Consider the following 16,563-nt stretch of genomic DNA (forward strand, 5'->3'; position numbering starts at 1 on the left):
AATGCACAATTTTAGAGTGGCAAAACACTCACACGCAAAATTGTATGTTGACAAGAAAAAATATATGATATTTTCTAAAGATTTCTATATAAATATCTTTAAATAAAAAAAGTAGTAAATCTACTAAATTTTTAAAATGCTGCGAAATTTTTAGAGAAAAAAGTTTATTTGAATGCTTCTTTACAAATTAAAGCAAAAATTTCTTCAAATTTCTACTACTTTTTTTAACATATAAGTAAAAGTACAAAAATTGGCTATTTTTGGATTATTCGTAATCATTACTAGCATTTGCCATAAAAAAACCTGTAAATTTCCTTACTTTAGAAAAAGTAGTAAATCTACTACTTTTTTAAATGTTGAAAAAATTAAAAATTTGTTAAATTTTTAGTTTACTTGCATCATCCTTGAGAATTTAAAGCTAAAATTTCTTTAAATTTCTTATTAAAAAAAGGTAGTAAATCTACTACTTTTTTAAATTATGAGTAAAAATTAAAAAAAATAATATTTCTGAATAATTCGTAATCATTGCTAGCATTTGCCATAAGAAAACCTGTAAATTTCCTTACTTTAGAAAAAGGTAGTAAATCTACTACTTTTTAAATTATGAGTAAAAATTAAAAAAAAAAAATAATATTTCTGAATAATTCGTGATCATTACTAGCATTTGCCATAAGAAAACCTGTAAATTTCCTTACTTTAGAAAAAGTAGTAAATCTACTACTTTTTTTAATGTTGAGAAAATTAAAAATTTGTTAAATTTTTAGTTTACTTGCATTATCTTTGAGAAATTAAAGCTAAAATGTCTTTAAATTTCTTATTAAAAAAGGTAGTAAATCTAGCCCTTTTTTAAATTATGAGTAAAAATTAAAAAAAATATATATATTTCTGAATAATTCGTAATCATTACTAGAATTTGCCATAAGAAAACCTGTAAATTTCCTTACTTTAGAAAAAGTAGTAAATCTACTACTTTTTAAATTTTACGAAATTTTTAAATTGTTTAAACTTCTGTTTTATTTGAATTCTTCTGGACAAATTACAGCTAAAATTTCTTATATTTTCTTATTTTAAAAAGTAGTAAATCTACTACTTTTTTAAATTATAAGTAAAAGTACAAAAATTTTATTTTTTTGGATTACTCGTGATCATTACTAGCATTTGCCATAAGAAAACATCCAATTTTCATACTTTATAAAAAGTAGTAAATCTACTACGTTTTTTAAATTTTGAGTAAATTTAAAAAAAAAATATTTTTTAATTATTCATCATCATTACTTGCACTTGCCATAAGAAAGCATATAAATTTCCTTACTTTAGAATAAGTAGTAAATCTACTACTTTTTTAATTGTTGCGAAATTTTTAAATTCTTTAAACTTTCGTTTTATTTGAAATCTTCTGGTCAAATTAAAGCCAAAATTTCTTAAAATTTCTTATTTAAAAAAGGTAGTAAATCTACTATTTTTCAAAATTATGAACAAAAATAAAAAATCTATATATTTGCGGATTACAAGTGATCCTTACAATCATTTTCGATAAGAAAATATATACATTTTCGTATTTTAAAAAAGTAGTTAATCTACTACTTGTTTAAAATCTACTACTTTTTATTAAATTTTGAGTATAATTAAAAAAAAATATTTTTTTAATTATTCATCATCATTACTAGCATTTGCCATAAGAAAGCTTTTGAATTTCCTTACTTTAGGAAAAGTAGTAAATCTACTACTTTTTTAACTGTTGCGAAATTTTAAAATTCTTTAAACTTTCGTTTTATTTGAAATCTTCTGGTCAAATTAAGGCCAAAATTTCTTAAAATTTCTTATTTAAAAAAGGTTACTACCTACATTTTCGTATTTTGAAAAAGTAGTTAATCTACTACTTTTTTAAAATGTTGAAAAATTGAAAAAAGTTTACAGTTTTAGCTTATTTGAATCTTTTTTGACTACTTTGCCATAATTTCATAAGCTTTCTTATTAAAAAGAGTAGTAAATCTACTACTTTTTTGAAATTATGTAAAAATTACTCAAAAACTAAAAAGAATTAAAAACCTCTGCGATCTTTCTAAATGATTTACTCCCACTTAAAACTATTTACCTTCTTTCTTTTTTTGCACTCTCCATGTTTCCATCTGAAAAAATTCCTTAATTTTTTTTATAAATTTCTACTTACTGCTTCATTAAATTTGTCGTGGGACACACATTAGAGCCTTTATTGTTATGGGTTATATAACGTAACCCATCTTGCCAACGCTATAGTTTTTGTTTTAAATTTTTTAGGAGGTTGTTTAAAACGAGTAATGGTGCAATTTTTATTGTTTAAAATAAAGTTGTTAATTGTGTTTTGTAATAAAGTAAAGTTGTTGGGTGCATTTAATAGAAAATAATTAGGAACAGACATGCAATAAAAATTTAAGTTGTAAAAGAAAGAAAAAGAAATATTTACAAAAAAATAGAAAAGATACAAAAATTAGAAAGAAAAAAGAAAATATCTTAATAATAAAAAGGATTAATCCTGAACCCAGTTTTCATAATAATAAAAAATAATAAAGGCTATACATTTTTACATTTAGTCTAGTCTACAGTCTAGTCTATAGTCTAGTCTATAGTATAGTCTATATAGTCTAGTCTACAGTCTAGTCTCTAGTCTAGTCTATAGTCTAGTCTATAGTGTGTAGTCTATAGTCTAGTCTATAGTCTAGTCTATAGTCCTAGTCTATAGTCTAGTCTATAGTCTGTCTAGTCTATAGTCTAGTCTATAGTCTAGTCTATAGTCTAGTCTATAGTCTAGTCTATAGTCTAGTCTATAAGTCTAGTCTATAGTCTAGTCTCTAGTCTAGTCTATAGTGTTCATAGTCTTCTATAGTCTAGTCTATAGTGTAGTCTATAGTGTAGGCTATGTCTATTCTATAGTCTAGTCTATAGTCTAGTCTATAGTCTAGCTATAGTCTAGTCTATAGTCTAGTCTATAGTCTAGTCTATAGTCTAGTCTATAGTCTAGTCTATAGTCCTAGTCTATAGTCTAGTCTATAGTCTAGTCTATAGTCTAGTCTATAGTCTAGTCTATAGTCTAGTCTATAGTCAGTCTATAGTCTAGTCTATAGTCTAGTCTATAGTCTAGTCTATATTAGTCTTAGTCTAGTCTATGTCGTCTATAGTCGTCTATAGTCTGTCTATCGTCTAGTCTATAGTCCTAGTCTATAGTCTAGTCTATAGTCTAGTCTATAGTCTAGTCTATAGTCTAGTCTATAGTCTAGTCTATAGTCTAGTCATAGTCTAGTCTATAGTCTAGTCTATAGTCTAGTCTATAGTCTAGTCTATAGCTATAGTCTAGTCTATAGTCTAGTCTATAGTCTAGGTCTATAGTCTAGGTCTATAGTCTGGTCCTATAGTCCTAGTCTATAGGTCCTAGGTCTAATAGTCTAGTCTATAGTCTAGTCGATAGTCGTAGTCTATAGTCTAGTCTATAGTCTAGTCTATAGTCTAGTCATAGTCGAGTCTATAAGTCTAGTCTATAGTCTAGTCTAGAGTCTAGTCTATAGTCTAGTCCTATAGTCTAGTCCTATAGTCCTAGTCTAGAGTCTAGTCCTATAGTCTAAGTCTATAGTCTAGTCTATAGTCTAGTCATAGTCTAGTCTATAGTTAGTCTATAGTCGAGTCTATAGTCTAGTCTATAGTCTAGGCCTATAGTCTAGTCTAATAGTCTAAGTCTATAGTCTAGTCTATAGTCAGTCTATAGTCGTAGTCTATAGTCCTAGTCCTATAGTCTAGTCTAATGTCTAGTCTAGTCCTAGTCTATAGTCTAGTCTAGTCTAAGTCTAGTCTAGTCATAGTCTAGTCTATGTCTAGTCTATATCTAGTCTATAGTCTGTCTATAGTCTAGTCTATAGTCTATCTATAGTCTAGTCTATAGTCTAGTCTATAGTCTAGTCTATAGTCTAGTCCTATAGTCTAGTCTATAGTCTAGTCTATAGTCCGAGTCTATAGGTCAGTCCTAGAGTCGAGTCTATAGTCTAGTCTATAGTCTAGTCTATAGTCTAGTCTATAGTCTAGTCTATAGTCTAGTCCTATAGTCTAGTCTATAGTCTAGTCTATAGTCTATCTATAGTCTAGTCTATAGTCTAGTCTATAGTCTAGTCTATAGTCTAGTCTATAGTCTAGTCTATAGTCTAGTCTATAGTCTAGTCTATAGTCCTAGTCTATAGTCTAGTCTATAGTCTAGTCTAGTCTAGTCTATAGTCTAGTCTATAGTCTAGTCTATAGTCTAGTCCTATAGTCTAGTCTATAGTCTAGTCTATAGTCTAGTCTATAGTCCTAGTCCTAGTCTATCTATAGTCCTAGTCTATAGTCTAGTCTAGTCTATATTCTAGTCTATAGTCTATAGTCTAGTCTATAGTCTAGTCTCTATAGTCTAGTCTATCTATAGTCTAGTCTACTAGTCTATAGTCTAGTCTATAGTCTAGTCTATAGTCTAGTCTATAGTCTAGTCTATAGTCTAGTCTAGAGTCTAGTCTATAGTCCCTGTCTATAGTCTAGTCTATAGTCTAGTCTATAGTCTAGTCTATAGTCTAGTCTATAGTCTAGTCTATAGTCTAGTCTATAGTCTAGTCTATAGTCTAGTCTATAGTCTAGTCTATAGTCTAGTCTATAGTCTAGTCTATAGTCTAGTCTATAGTCTAGTCTATAGTCTAGTCTATAGTCTAGTCTATAGTCTAGTCTATAGTCTAGTCTATAGTCTAGTCTATAGTCTAGTCTATAGTCTAGTCTATAGTCTAGTCTGTAGTCTAGTCTATAGTCTAGTCTATAGTCTAGTCTATAGTCTAGTCTATAGTCTAGTCTGTAGTCTAGTCTATAGTCTAGTCTATAGTCTAGTCTATAGTCTAGTCTATAGTCTAGTCTATAGTCTAGTCTATAGTCTAGTCTATAGTCTAGTCTATAGTCTAGTCTATAGTCTAGTCTATAGTCTGGTCTATAGTCTAGTCTATAGTTTAGTCTATAGTCTAGTCTATAGTCTAGTCTATAGTCTAGTCTGTAGTCTAGTCTATAGTCTAGTCTATAGTCTAGTCTATAGTCTAGTCTATAGTCTAGTCTATAGTCTAGTCTATAGTCTAGTCTATAGTCTAGTCTATAGTCTAGTCTATAGTCTAGTCTATAGTCTAGTCTATAGTCTAGTCTATAGTCTAGTCTATAGTCTAGCCTATAGTCTAGTCTATAGTCTAGTCTATAGTCTAGTCTATAGTCTAGTCTATAGTCTAGTCTATAGTCTAGTCTATAGTCTAGTCTATAGTCTAGTCTATAGTCTAGTCTATAGTCTAGTCTATAGTCTAGTCTGTAGTCTAGTCTATAGTCTAGTCTAGTCTAGTCTATAGTCTAGTCTATAGTCTAGTCTATAGTCTAGTCTATAGTCTAGTCTATAGTCTAGTCTATAGTCTAGTCTATAGTCTAGTCTATAGTCTAGTCTATAGTCTAGTCTATAGTCTGGCCTATAGTCTAGTCTATAGTTTAGTCTATAGTCTAGTCTATAGTCTAGTCTATAGTCTAGTCTGTAGTCTAGTCTATAGTCTAGTCTATAGTCTAGTCTATAGTCTAGTCTATAGTCTAGTCTATAGTCTAGTCTATAGTCTAGTCTATAGTCTAGTCTATAGTCTGGTCTATAGTCTAGTCTATAGTCTAGTCTATAGTCTAGTCTATAGTCTAGTCTATAGTCTAGTCTATAGTCTAGTCTATAGTCTAGTCTATAGTCTAGTCTATAGTCTAGTCTATAGTCTAGTCTATAGTCTAGTCTGTAGTCTAGTCTATAGTCTAGTCTATAGTCTAGTCTATAGTCTAGTCTATAGTCTAGTCTATAGTCTAGTCTATAGTCTAGTTTATAGTGTAATCTATAGTCTAGTCTATAGTCTAGTCTCTAGTCTAGTCTATAGTCTAGTCTATAGTCTAGTCTATAGTCTAGTCTATAGTCTAGTCTATAGTCTAGTCTATAGTCTAGTCTATAGTCTAGTCTATAGTCTAGTCTATAGTCTAGTCTATAGTCTAGTCTATAGTCTAGTCTATAGTCTAGTCTATAGTCTAGTCTATAGTCTAGTCTATAGTCTAGTCTATAGTCTAGTCTATAGTCTAGTCTATAGTCTAGTCTATAGTCTAGTCTATAGTCTAGTCTATAGTCTAGTCTATAGTCTAGTCTATAGTCTAGTCTATAGTCTAGTCTATAGTTTAGTCTATAGTCTAGTCTATAGTCTAGTCTATAGTCTAGTCTGTAGTCTAGTCTATAGTCTAGTCTATAGTCTAGTCTAGTCTATAGTCTAGTCTATAGTCTAGTCTATAGTCTAGTCTGTAGTCTAGTCTATAGTCTATAGTCTAGTCTATAGTCTAGTCTATAGTCTAGTCTATAGTCTAGTCTATAGTCTAGTCTATAGTCTAGTCTATAGTCTAGTCTATAGTCTAGTCTATAGTCTAGTCTATAGTCTAGTCTATAGTCTAGTCTATAGTCTGGTCTATAGTCTAGTCTATAGTTTAGTCTATAGTCTAGTCTATAGTCTAGTCTATAGTCTAGTCTGTAGTCTAGTCTATAGTCTAGTCTATAGTCTAGTCTAGTCTAGTCTATAGTCTAGTCTATAGTCTAGTCTATAGTCTAGTCTATAGTCTAGTCTATAGTCTAGTCTATAGTCTAGTCTATAGTCTAGTCTATAGTCTGGTCTATAGTCTAGTCTATAGTTTAGCCTATAGTCTAGTCTATAGTCTAGTCTATAGTCTAGTCTATAGTCTAGTCTATAGTCTAGTCTATAGTCTAGTCTATAGTCTAGTCTATAGTCTAGTCTATAGTCTAGTCTATAGTCTAGTCTATAGTCTAGTCTGTAGTCTAGTCTATAGTCTAGTCTATAGTCTAGTCTATAGTCTAGTCTATAGTCTAGTCTATAGTCTAGTCTATAGTCTAGTATAGTCTAGTCTATAGTCTAGTCTATAGTCTAGTCTATAGTCTAGTCTATAGTCTAGTCTATAGTCTAGTCTGTAGTCTAGTCTATAGTCTAGTCTATAGTCTAGTCTATAGTCTAGTCTGTAGTCTAGTCTATAGTCTAGTCTATAGTCTAGTCTATAGTCTAGTCTATAGTCTAGTCTATAGTCTAGTCTATAGTCTAGTCTTTAGTCTAGTCTATAGTCTAGTCTATAGTCTAGTCTATAGTCTAGTCTATAGTCTAGTCTATAGTCTAGTCTATAGTCTAGTCTATAGTCTAGTCTATAGTCTAGTCTATAGTCTAGTCTATAGTCTAGTCTATAGTCTAGTCTATAGTCTAGTCTATAGTCTAGTCTATAGTCTAGTCTATAGTCTAGTCTATAGTCTAGTCTATAGTCTAGTCTATAGTCTAGTCTATAGTCTGGTCTATAGTCTAGTCTATGGTTTAGTCTATAGTCTAGTCTATAGTCTAGTCTATAGTCTAGTCTATAGTCTAGTCTATAGTCTAGTCTATAGTCTAGTCTATAGTCTAGTCTATAGTCTAGTCTATAGTCTAGTCTATAGTCTAGTCTATAGTCTAGTCTATAGTCTAGTCTATAGTCTAGTCTATAGTCTAGTCTATAGTCTAGTCTATAGTCTAGTCTATAGTCTAGTCTATAGTCTAGTCTATAGTCTAGTATAGTCTAGTCTATAGTCTAGTCTATAGTCTAGTCTATAGTCTAGTCTATAGTCTAGTCTATAGTCTAGTCTATAGTCTAGTCTATAGTCTAGTCTATAGTCTAGTCTATAGTCCAGTCTATAGTCTAGTCTATAGTCTAGTCTATAGTCTAGTCTATAGTCTAGTCTATAGTCTAGTCTATAGTCTAGTCTAGTCTAGTCTATAGTCTAGTCTGTAGTCTAGTCTATAGTCTAGTCTATAGTCTAGTCTATAGTCTAGTCTATAGTCTAGTCTAGTCTAGTCTATAGTCTAGTCTATAGTCTAGTCTATAGTCTAGTCTAGAGTCTAGTCTATAGTCTAGTCTACAGTCAAGTCTATAGTCTAGTCTATAGTCTAGTCTATAGTCTAGTCTATAGTCTAGTCTATAGTCTAGTCTATAGTCTAGTCTATAGTCTAGTCTATAGTCTAGTCTATAGTCTAGTCTATAGTCTAGTCTATAGTCTAGTCTATAGTCTAGTCTATAGTCTAGTCTATAGTCTAGTCTATAGTCTAGTCTATAGTCTAGTCTATAGTCTAGTCTATAGTCTAGTCTATAGTCTAGTCTATAGTCTAGTCATAGTCTAGTCTATAGTCTAGTCTATAGTCTAGTCTATAGTCTAGTCTATAGTCTAGTCTATAGTCTAGTCTATAGTCTAGTCTATAGTCTAGTCTATAGTCTAGTCTATAGTCTAGTCTATAGTCTAGTCTATAGTCTAGTCTATAGTCTAGTCTATAGTCTAGTCTATAGTCTAGTCTATAGTCTAGTCTATAGTCTAGTCTATAGTCTAGTCTATAGTCTAGTCTATAGTCTAGTCTAGTCTATAGTCTATAGTCTAGTATAGTCTAGTCTATAGTCTAGTCTATAGTCTAGTCTCTAGTCTAGTCTGTAGTCTAGTCTATAGTCTAGTCTATAGTCTAGTCTATAGTCTAGTCTGTAGTCTAGTCTGTAGTCTAGTCTATAGTCTAGTCTATAGTCTAGTCTATAGTCTATAGTCTAGTCTATAGTCTAGTCTATAGTATAGTCTATAGTCTAGTCTATAGTCTAGTCTCTATAGTCTAGTCTATAGTCTAGTCTATAGTCTAGTCTATAGTCTAGTCTATAGTCTAGTCTATAGTCTAGTCTATAGTCTAGTCTATAGTCTAGTCTATAGTCTAGTCTATAGTCTAGTCTATAGTCTAGTCTATAGTCTAGTCTATAGTCTAGTCTATAGTCTAGTCTATAGTCTAGTCTATAGTCTAGTCTATAGTCTAGTCTATAGTCTAGTCTATAGTCTGGTCTAGTCTAGTCTATGGTCTAGTCTATAGTCTAGTCTATAGTCTAGTCTATAGTCTAGTCTATAGGTCTAGTCTATAGTCTAGTCTATAGTCTAGTCTATAGTCTAGTCTATAGTCTAGTCTATAGTTTAGTCTATAGTCTAGTCTATAGTCTAGTCTATAGTCTAGTCTATAGTCTAGTCTATAGTCTAGTCTATAGTCTAGTCTATAGTCTAGTCTATAGTCTAGTCTATAGTCTAGTCTATAGTCTAGTCTATAGTCTAGTCTATAGTCTAGTCTATAGTCTAGTCTATAGTCTAGTCTAAAGTCTAGTCTATAGTCTAGTCTATAGTCTAGTCTATAGTCTAGTCTATAGTCTAGTCTATAGTCTAGTCTATAGTCTAGTCTATAGTCTAGTCTATAGTCCAGTCTATAGTCCAGTCTATAGTCTAGTCTATAGTCTAGTCTATAGTCTAGTCTATAGTCTAGTCTATAGTCTAGTCTATAGTCTAGTCTATAGTCTAGTCTATAGTCTAGTCTGTAGTCTAGTCTATAGTCTAGTCTATAGTCTAGTCTATAGTCTAGTCTATAGTCTAGTCTATAGTCTAGTCTATAGTCTAGTCTAGTCTAGTCTATAGTCTAGTTAGTCTATAGTCTAGTCTATAGTCTAGTCTATATTCTAGTCTATAGTCTCTATAGTCTAGTCTACAGTCAAGTCTATAGTCTAGTCTATAGTCTAGTCTATAGTCTAGTCTATAGTCTAGTCTATAGTCTAGTCTATAGTCTAGTCTATTAGTCTATAGTCTAGTCTATAGTCTAGTTTATAGTCTAGTCTATAGTCTAGTCTATAGTCTAGTCTATAGTCTAGTCTATAGTCTAGTCTATAGTCTAGTCTATAGTCTAGTCTATAGTCTAGTCTATAGTCTAGTCTATAGTCTAGTCTATAGTCTAGTCTATAGTCTAGTCTATAGCTAGTCTATAGTTCCTATCTAGTCTAGTCTATAGTCTAGTCTATAGTCTAGTCTAAGTCTAGTCTATAGTCTAGTCTATAGTCTAGTCTATAGTCTAGTCTATAGTCTAGTCTATAGTCTAGTCTATAGTCTAGTCTATAGTCTAGTCTATAGTCTAGTCTATAGTCTAGTTCTAGTCTAGTCTATAGTCTAGTCTATAGTCTAGTCTATAGTCTAGTCTATAGTCTAGTCTATAGTCTAGTCTAGTCTAGTCTGTAGTCTAGTCTATAGTCTAGTCTATAGTCTAGTCTATAGTCTAGTCTGTAGTCTAGTCTGTAGTCTAGTCTATAGTCTAGTCTATAGTCTAGTCTATAGTCTAGTGCTAGTCTAGTCTATAGTCTAGTCTTAGTCTAGTCTTATCTAGTCTATAGTCTAGTCTATAGTCTAGTCTATTTGCTAGTCTATAGTCTATCTATAGTTCTAGTTCTATAGTCTAGTCTATATTCTAGTCTCTAGTCTGCTAGTCTAGTTCTATAGTTTAGTATAGTCTAGTCTATAGTCTATCTATAGTCTAGTCTATAGTTCTAGTCTATAGTCTAGTCTATAGTCTAGTCTATAGTCTAGTCTATAGTCTAGTCTATAGTTAGTCTTAGTCTAGTCTATAGTTCTAGTTCTATAGTCTAGTTATTAGTCTAGGTCTATTAGTTCTAGTCTATACGTCTAGTCTATAGTCTAGGTCTATAGTCTAGTCTATAGTCGAGTCTATAGTCTCGTCTATAGTCTAGTCTATAGTCTAGTCTATAGTCTAGTCTATAGTCTAGTATAGTCTAGTCTATAGTCTAGTCTATAGTCTAGTCTATAGTCTAGTCTATAGTCTAGTCTATAGTCTAGTCTATAGTCTAGTCTATAGTCTAGTCTATAGTCTAGTCTATAGTCCAGTCTATAGTCTAGTCTATAGTCTAGTCTATAGTCTAGTCTATAGTCTAGTCTATAGTCTAGTCTATAGTCTAGTCTATAGTCTAGTCTATAGTCTAGTCTATAGTCTAGTCTATAGTCTAGTCTATAGTCTAGTCTATAGTCTAGTCTATAGTCTAGTCTATAGTCTAGTCTATAGTCTAGTCTATAGTCTAGTCTATAGTCTAGTCTATAGTCTAGTCTATAGTCTAGTCTATAGTCTAGTCTATAGTCTAGTCTATAGTCTAGTCTATAGTCTAGTCTATAGTCTAGTATATAGTCTAGTCTATAGTCTAGTCTATAGTCTAGTCTAATAGTCCTAGTCTATAGTCTAGTCTATAGTCTAGTATATAGTCTAGTCTATAGTACTAGTCCTATAGTCTAGTCTAGGTAGTCCTTCTATTCCTAGTCTATAGGTCCTAGTCTATAGTCCTAGTCTATAGTCCTAGTCCTATAGTCTAGTCTATAGTGTCATTGTTCTATAGTCATCCGTCTAGTAGTCTAGTAGTCTAGATAGTCTTAGTCTATAGTCTAGTCTATAGTCTAGTCTATAGTCTAGTCTATAGTCTAGTCTATAGTCTAGTCTTATAGTCTAGTCTATAGTCTAGTCTATAGTCAGTCTTAGTCTAGTCTATCGTCTAGTCTATAGTCTAGTCTATAGTCTAGTCTATAGTCTAGTCTATAGTCTAGTCTATAGTCTATTATGTCTAGTCTATAGTCTAGTCTATAGTCTAGTCTATAGTCTAGTCTATAGTCTAGTCCAGTAGTCTAGTCTATAGTCTAGTCATATAGTCTAGGTCTATAATCCTATAGTCTAGTCTATAGTCTTGGTCTGTATCTGGTCTGTAGTCTAGTCTATAATCTAGTCTATAGTCTAGTCTATAGTCTAGTCTATTGTCTAGTCTATAGTCGAGTATATAGTCTAGGCTATAGTCTAGTCTATAGTCTAGTCTATAGTATAGTCTATAGTCTAGTCTATAGTTTAGTCTATAGTCTAGTCTATAGTCCTAGTCTATAGTCTAGTCTATAGTCTAGTCAAGTCTATAGTTTAGTCTATAGTAAAGTCTGTAGTGTAATCTATAGTCAAGTCTATAGTCTAGTCTATAGTCTAGTCCATAGTCTAGTCTATAGTTTAGTCTATAGTTTTAGTCTATAGTCTAGGCTATAGTCTAGTCTATAGTCTCGTCTATAGTCTAGTCTATAGTCTAGTCTATAGTCTAGTCTATAGTCTAGTCTATAGTCTAGTCTATAGTCTAGTCTCTAGTCTAGTCTATAGTATAGGCTATAGTGTAGTCTATAGTCCTAGTCAATAGTGTAGTCTATAGTCCTAGTCTATAGTCTAGTCTAGAAGACTTCTTATAGAATATTTTCTGTGCAAAAGTTTTATTGTCGTAATTATTTCTATAGTAAATGTTTGTAATAGCTAATCTTTAATTAAATTTGTAAAAATTCTTAAATTTAGTTTATTATTTAAAATAGCGTGTGACTTATTGCTTTAATTTTATTTCCTAATAACTGGGGGTGTTGAAAAATGCGTGCCACTAATTGCTTGGTGTGTATTTATCGTTTTCACTAATTTTTTTTTGCTCAGCTGTGAACATTTTGAGAAAATAATTCAATTATTTACACTTAAATTAAATCATATATAAGATGTTAACAATATGGCAACACTTATGTCACAATCAACACACCGACACCATTGGTAAAACGTCAAAACGCCACAACACAAAATAAAGACAAAGAAACCATAACAATGTAATAAAAACAATAACTAAAAGGAATACGAAATAGAAATATAAATAGTTAAAATATTAAATAAATGTTAATTTGACATGCGACATTAGTTAGTTATTTAGTTAGTTAGTGGAGAGAAATAACACAAGCAAACATGTCTGTAACGGAAGTGTGAACGAACGCTTAAGCGAATGCTTTAGAGGAAGTTAATTTTAATTATATTTTTATTTATAGTTTTGTTGCTATTTGTTGTCGTGTGACTTGTTGGTTAACTAGGTAAACTTACTGCTTTTTTAAACACATCATGGGACAAATATTGTTGGCCTTAACATTGTGGGTAATTTTGCGTATGCCATTTAACCAAATCTAAAATTGAAGGGGAAGTTGCAAATTTAAAAGTTTGCTTAAGTTTAAATTTGTTAAATAGTTGTTACAACAAATTATTTATTATAAACTTTGTTTTGTATTGTTATTTTCAATTTTGTAGTTTGTTACTTTCACTTGCTCATATTTTTCATCATAACAATAGTTTTCTTTGTTTTGCCATTATTTGAGTTTTCATGTCTGTCCTTCTAACTGTCAAATGTCTTCCTTGCCCTCTTTCTTAAGTCTTTTGTTTGCTTTAAAGCACAAAAAAAGTTTAATAAAATTTTATATACTTTTCATTTGTCTTCAAAAAGTTTTCAATTCTTTGTACTGACAGTATGCTGATGGCTTGGTTGTAAATGTCTATTGTTAGAATTGTTGATATTTTTTTTGCTACTTCTCTGTTTTTAGTTCTTTATGATCTGGCAACGTAGTACTTGCTATTATATGTATATTTTTGGTCGTAAAGTAGTTTTTAAAAAGTTTAGCATTTCTTTGCGTTGTAAACTTTCTTAAAAAGTTTTTTTTTTTTCGAAATTATTGTTTAAAATTAAATTTATTTTATTTAAGAACAAGAAAGAAACCATTTGGATATTAAATCGAACACAATGGCCATGAAATGGATTGGAATAGCTTGAAATTTAAAGTTTGAAAAGTAATCAAATTAAGACTGTAGACTAGACTATAGACTAGACTATAAACTAGACTATAGACTAGATTACATAATAGATTAATAATAGACTAGGCTATAGACTATACTATAGACTAGACAATAGACTAGACTATAGACTAGACTATAGACTAGACTATAGACTAGAATATAGACTAGACTATAGACTAGACTATAGACTAGACTATAGACTAGACTATAGACTAGACTATAGACTAGAATATAGACTAGACTATAGACTAGACTATAGACTAGACTATAGACTAGACTATAGACTATAGACTAGACTATAGACTAGACTATAGACTAGACTATAGACTAGACTATAGACTAGACTATAGACTAGACTATAGACTAGACTATAGACTAGACTATAGACTAGACTATAGACTAGACTATAAATTAGACTATGGACTATACTATAGACTAGACTACAGAATAGAGTATAGACTAGGACTATAGACTAGACTATAGCCTAGACTATAGACTAGACTATAGACTAGACTATTGACTAGACTATAGACTACTCTAGACTAGACTATAGACTAGACTAGACTAATAGACTAGACTATAGACTAGACTATAGACTAGACTATAGACTAGACTATAGACTAGACTTATAGACTAGACTATAGACTAGACTATAGACTAGGACTATAGACTAGACTATAGACTAGACTATAGACTAGACTATAGACTAGACTATAGGCTAGACTATAGGCTAGACTATAGACTAGACTATAGACTAGACTATAGACTAGACTATAGACTAGACTATAGACTAGACTATAGACTAGACTATAGACTAGACTATAGACTAGACTATAGACTAGACTATAGACTAGACTATAGACTAGACTATAGACTAGACCATAGACTAGACCAAGACTAGACCATAGACTAGACTATAGACTAGACTATAGACTAGAGTAGACTATAGAATAGACTAGACTAGACTATAGACTAGACTATGGACTAGACTATAGACTAGACTATAGACTAGACTATAGACTAGACTATAGGCTAGACTATAGACTAGACTATAGACTAGACTATAGACTAGACTATAGACTAGACTATAGACTAGACTATAGACTAGACTATATACTAGACTATATACTAGACTATAGACTAGACTATAGACTAGACTATAGACTAGACTATAGACTAGACTATAGACTAGACTATAGACTAGACTATAGACTAGACTATAGACTAGACTATAGACTAGACTATAGACTAGACTATAGACTAGACTATAGACTAGACTATAGACTAACTATAGACTAGACTATAGACTAGACTATAGACTAGACTATAGACTAGACTATAGACTAGACTATAGACTAGACTATAGACTAGACTATAGACTAGACTATAGACTAGACTATAGACTAGACTATAGACTAGACTATAGACTAGACTATAGACTAGACTATAGACTAGACTATAGACTAGACTATAGACTAGACTATAGACTAGACTATAGACTAGACTATAGACTAGACTATAGACTAGACTATAGACTAGACTATAGACTAGACTATAGACTAGACTATAGACTAGACTATAGAATAGTTTATAGTCCAGACTATAGTCTCGTCTATAATATAGTCCAGACTATAGTCTCGTCTATAGTCTAGTCCAGACTATAGTCTAGTCTATAGTTCAATTTATAATTCAGACTATAGTTTCGTCTATAGTCTAGTCCAGACTATAGTCTAGTCTATAGTCCATACTACAGTCTAGTCTATAGTCCAGACTACATTCTAGTCAATAGTGCAGAATACAGTGTAGTCTATAGTTCAGACTACAATCTAGTCTATAGTGCTGAATACAGTCTAGTCTGTAGTCTAGACTATAATATTGGAGTCTAGACAATAGTATAGTTAATAATCCAGATTATAGTATAGGTTATAGTCCAGACTATGGCCTTGTTAATAGTCCAGACTAAAGTCAAGACTATAGTCTTGGTTATAGTCCAGACTAAAGTCGAGACTGTAGTCTCGTTTATAGTTTTGACTATAGTCTAGTCTATATTCAAGTCTTTCTTCATTGTAGTCTGTAGTTCAGATTTTAACGTAGTATATGCACCAGGCTTTAGTATGATATATACATACGTAGTCCAGCCTATATGCTGAGACATAAATTTTGAAAAAGTTCTAGTTTCTTATATAGTCTAGCTTACCTTTGCCGTCTCGGCATCTGGACAAACGACATGATGATATGTTATATTTATATAATCTGTATTCGAGCATATAGTTAAAGACTTTTTATCCAGAGCATTCATATCGGCGCCACATTTTTTCTGTACTTTATCGAGAATTTTTGGATCCTGGAAAAAATTAAAACACATTTTTTTTTTAGAAATAAGATAGAAAATTTAATAATATGATTTGTGTCAATGTCATATGTATATATATATATATATTTTTATATATTTGTCAGTGCTGTTGCTTTTAATTTCTTTTCACAAAGTCTTGGGGCTGAGGGGAATGATAGCAAGTTATGACATGCAACTTTATTTCTCTGTTTTTATTTAACACCGGATATTTAGTTTAGCACAACAACCGGATGCAAAGTTGAAAAGAGATGAAAATAAAGTTTCATCATATCATTTTATTGTATAGTATTCTGTTACTTGTTTTTCCTGTTAGTTGTAGTATTTTTTCTTTTATGTTGTAACATCATGACATGATAAGAGTGATGAGATTAAATGTGACATATTGAAGTGAAAAATATGTTACTACTACTACTACTACATATTTTCTATTACTATTTACTCAGGGTAAAAAGTTTATAGATTGACAGCAAGGTTAGATTTGATGGCTTTTTAATAAGTTGTAGTAAAAATTAGTTTTTTCTTAAATTTCTTCACATTTAAAAATTTTAAAACTTTTTTTTAAATTACCCTATTTTCTCGAAATGCCTTAAATGTCAAAATCTTATCTATTTAATTAAAATTTTAATTTGCAATTTCCTGTTTTTTTTT

At 31.1% G+C, this 16,563-nt stretch overlaps 1 protein-coding gene across 1 annotated transcript in view; it reads right to left on the bottom strand.

The window, feature by feature from the left end:
* Positions 1-16,563, bottom strand: part of LOC119604708 (1-phosphatidylinositol 4,5-bisphosphate phosphodiesterase) — a 40,966-nt gene that overhangs the window by 12,316 nt on the left and 12,087 nt on the right. Inside the window, 2 exon segments of the mRNA XM_037957493.1 lie at positions 12,822-12,901; positions 15,760-15,906. Coding sequence (XP_037813421.1) covers positions 12,822-12,901; positions 15,760-15,906 — 227 coding nt within the window.

This window comes from Lucilia sericata, unplaced genomic scaffold, assembly GCF_015586225.1.
Source record: "Lucilia sericata isolate MDLA Ls3-8-SP2 unplaced genomic scaffold, ASM1558622v1 Contig000419F_arrow, whole genome shotgun sequence".
Classification (NCBI taxonomy): domain Eukaryota; kingdom Metazoa; phylum Arthropoda; class Insecta; order Diptera; family Calliphoridae; genus Lucilia; species Lucilia sericata.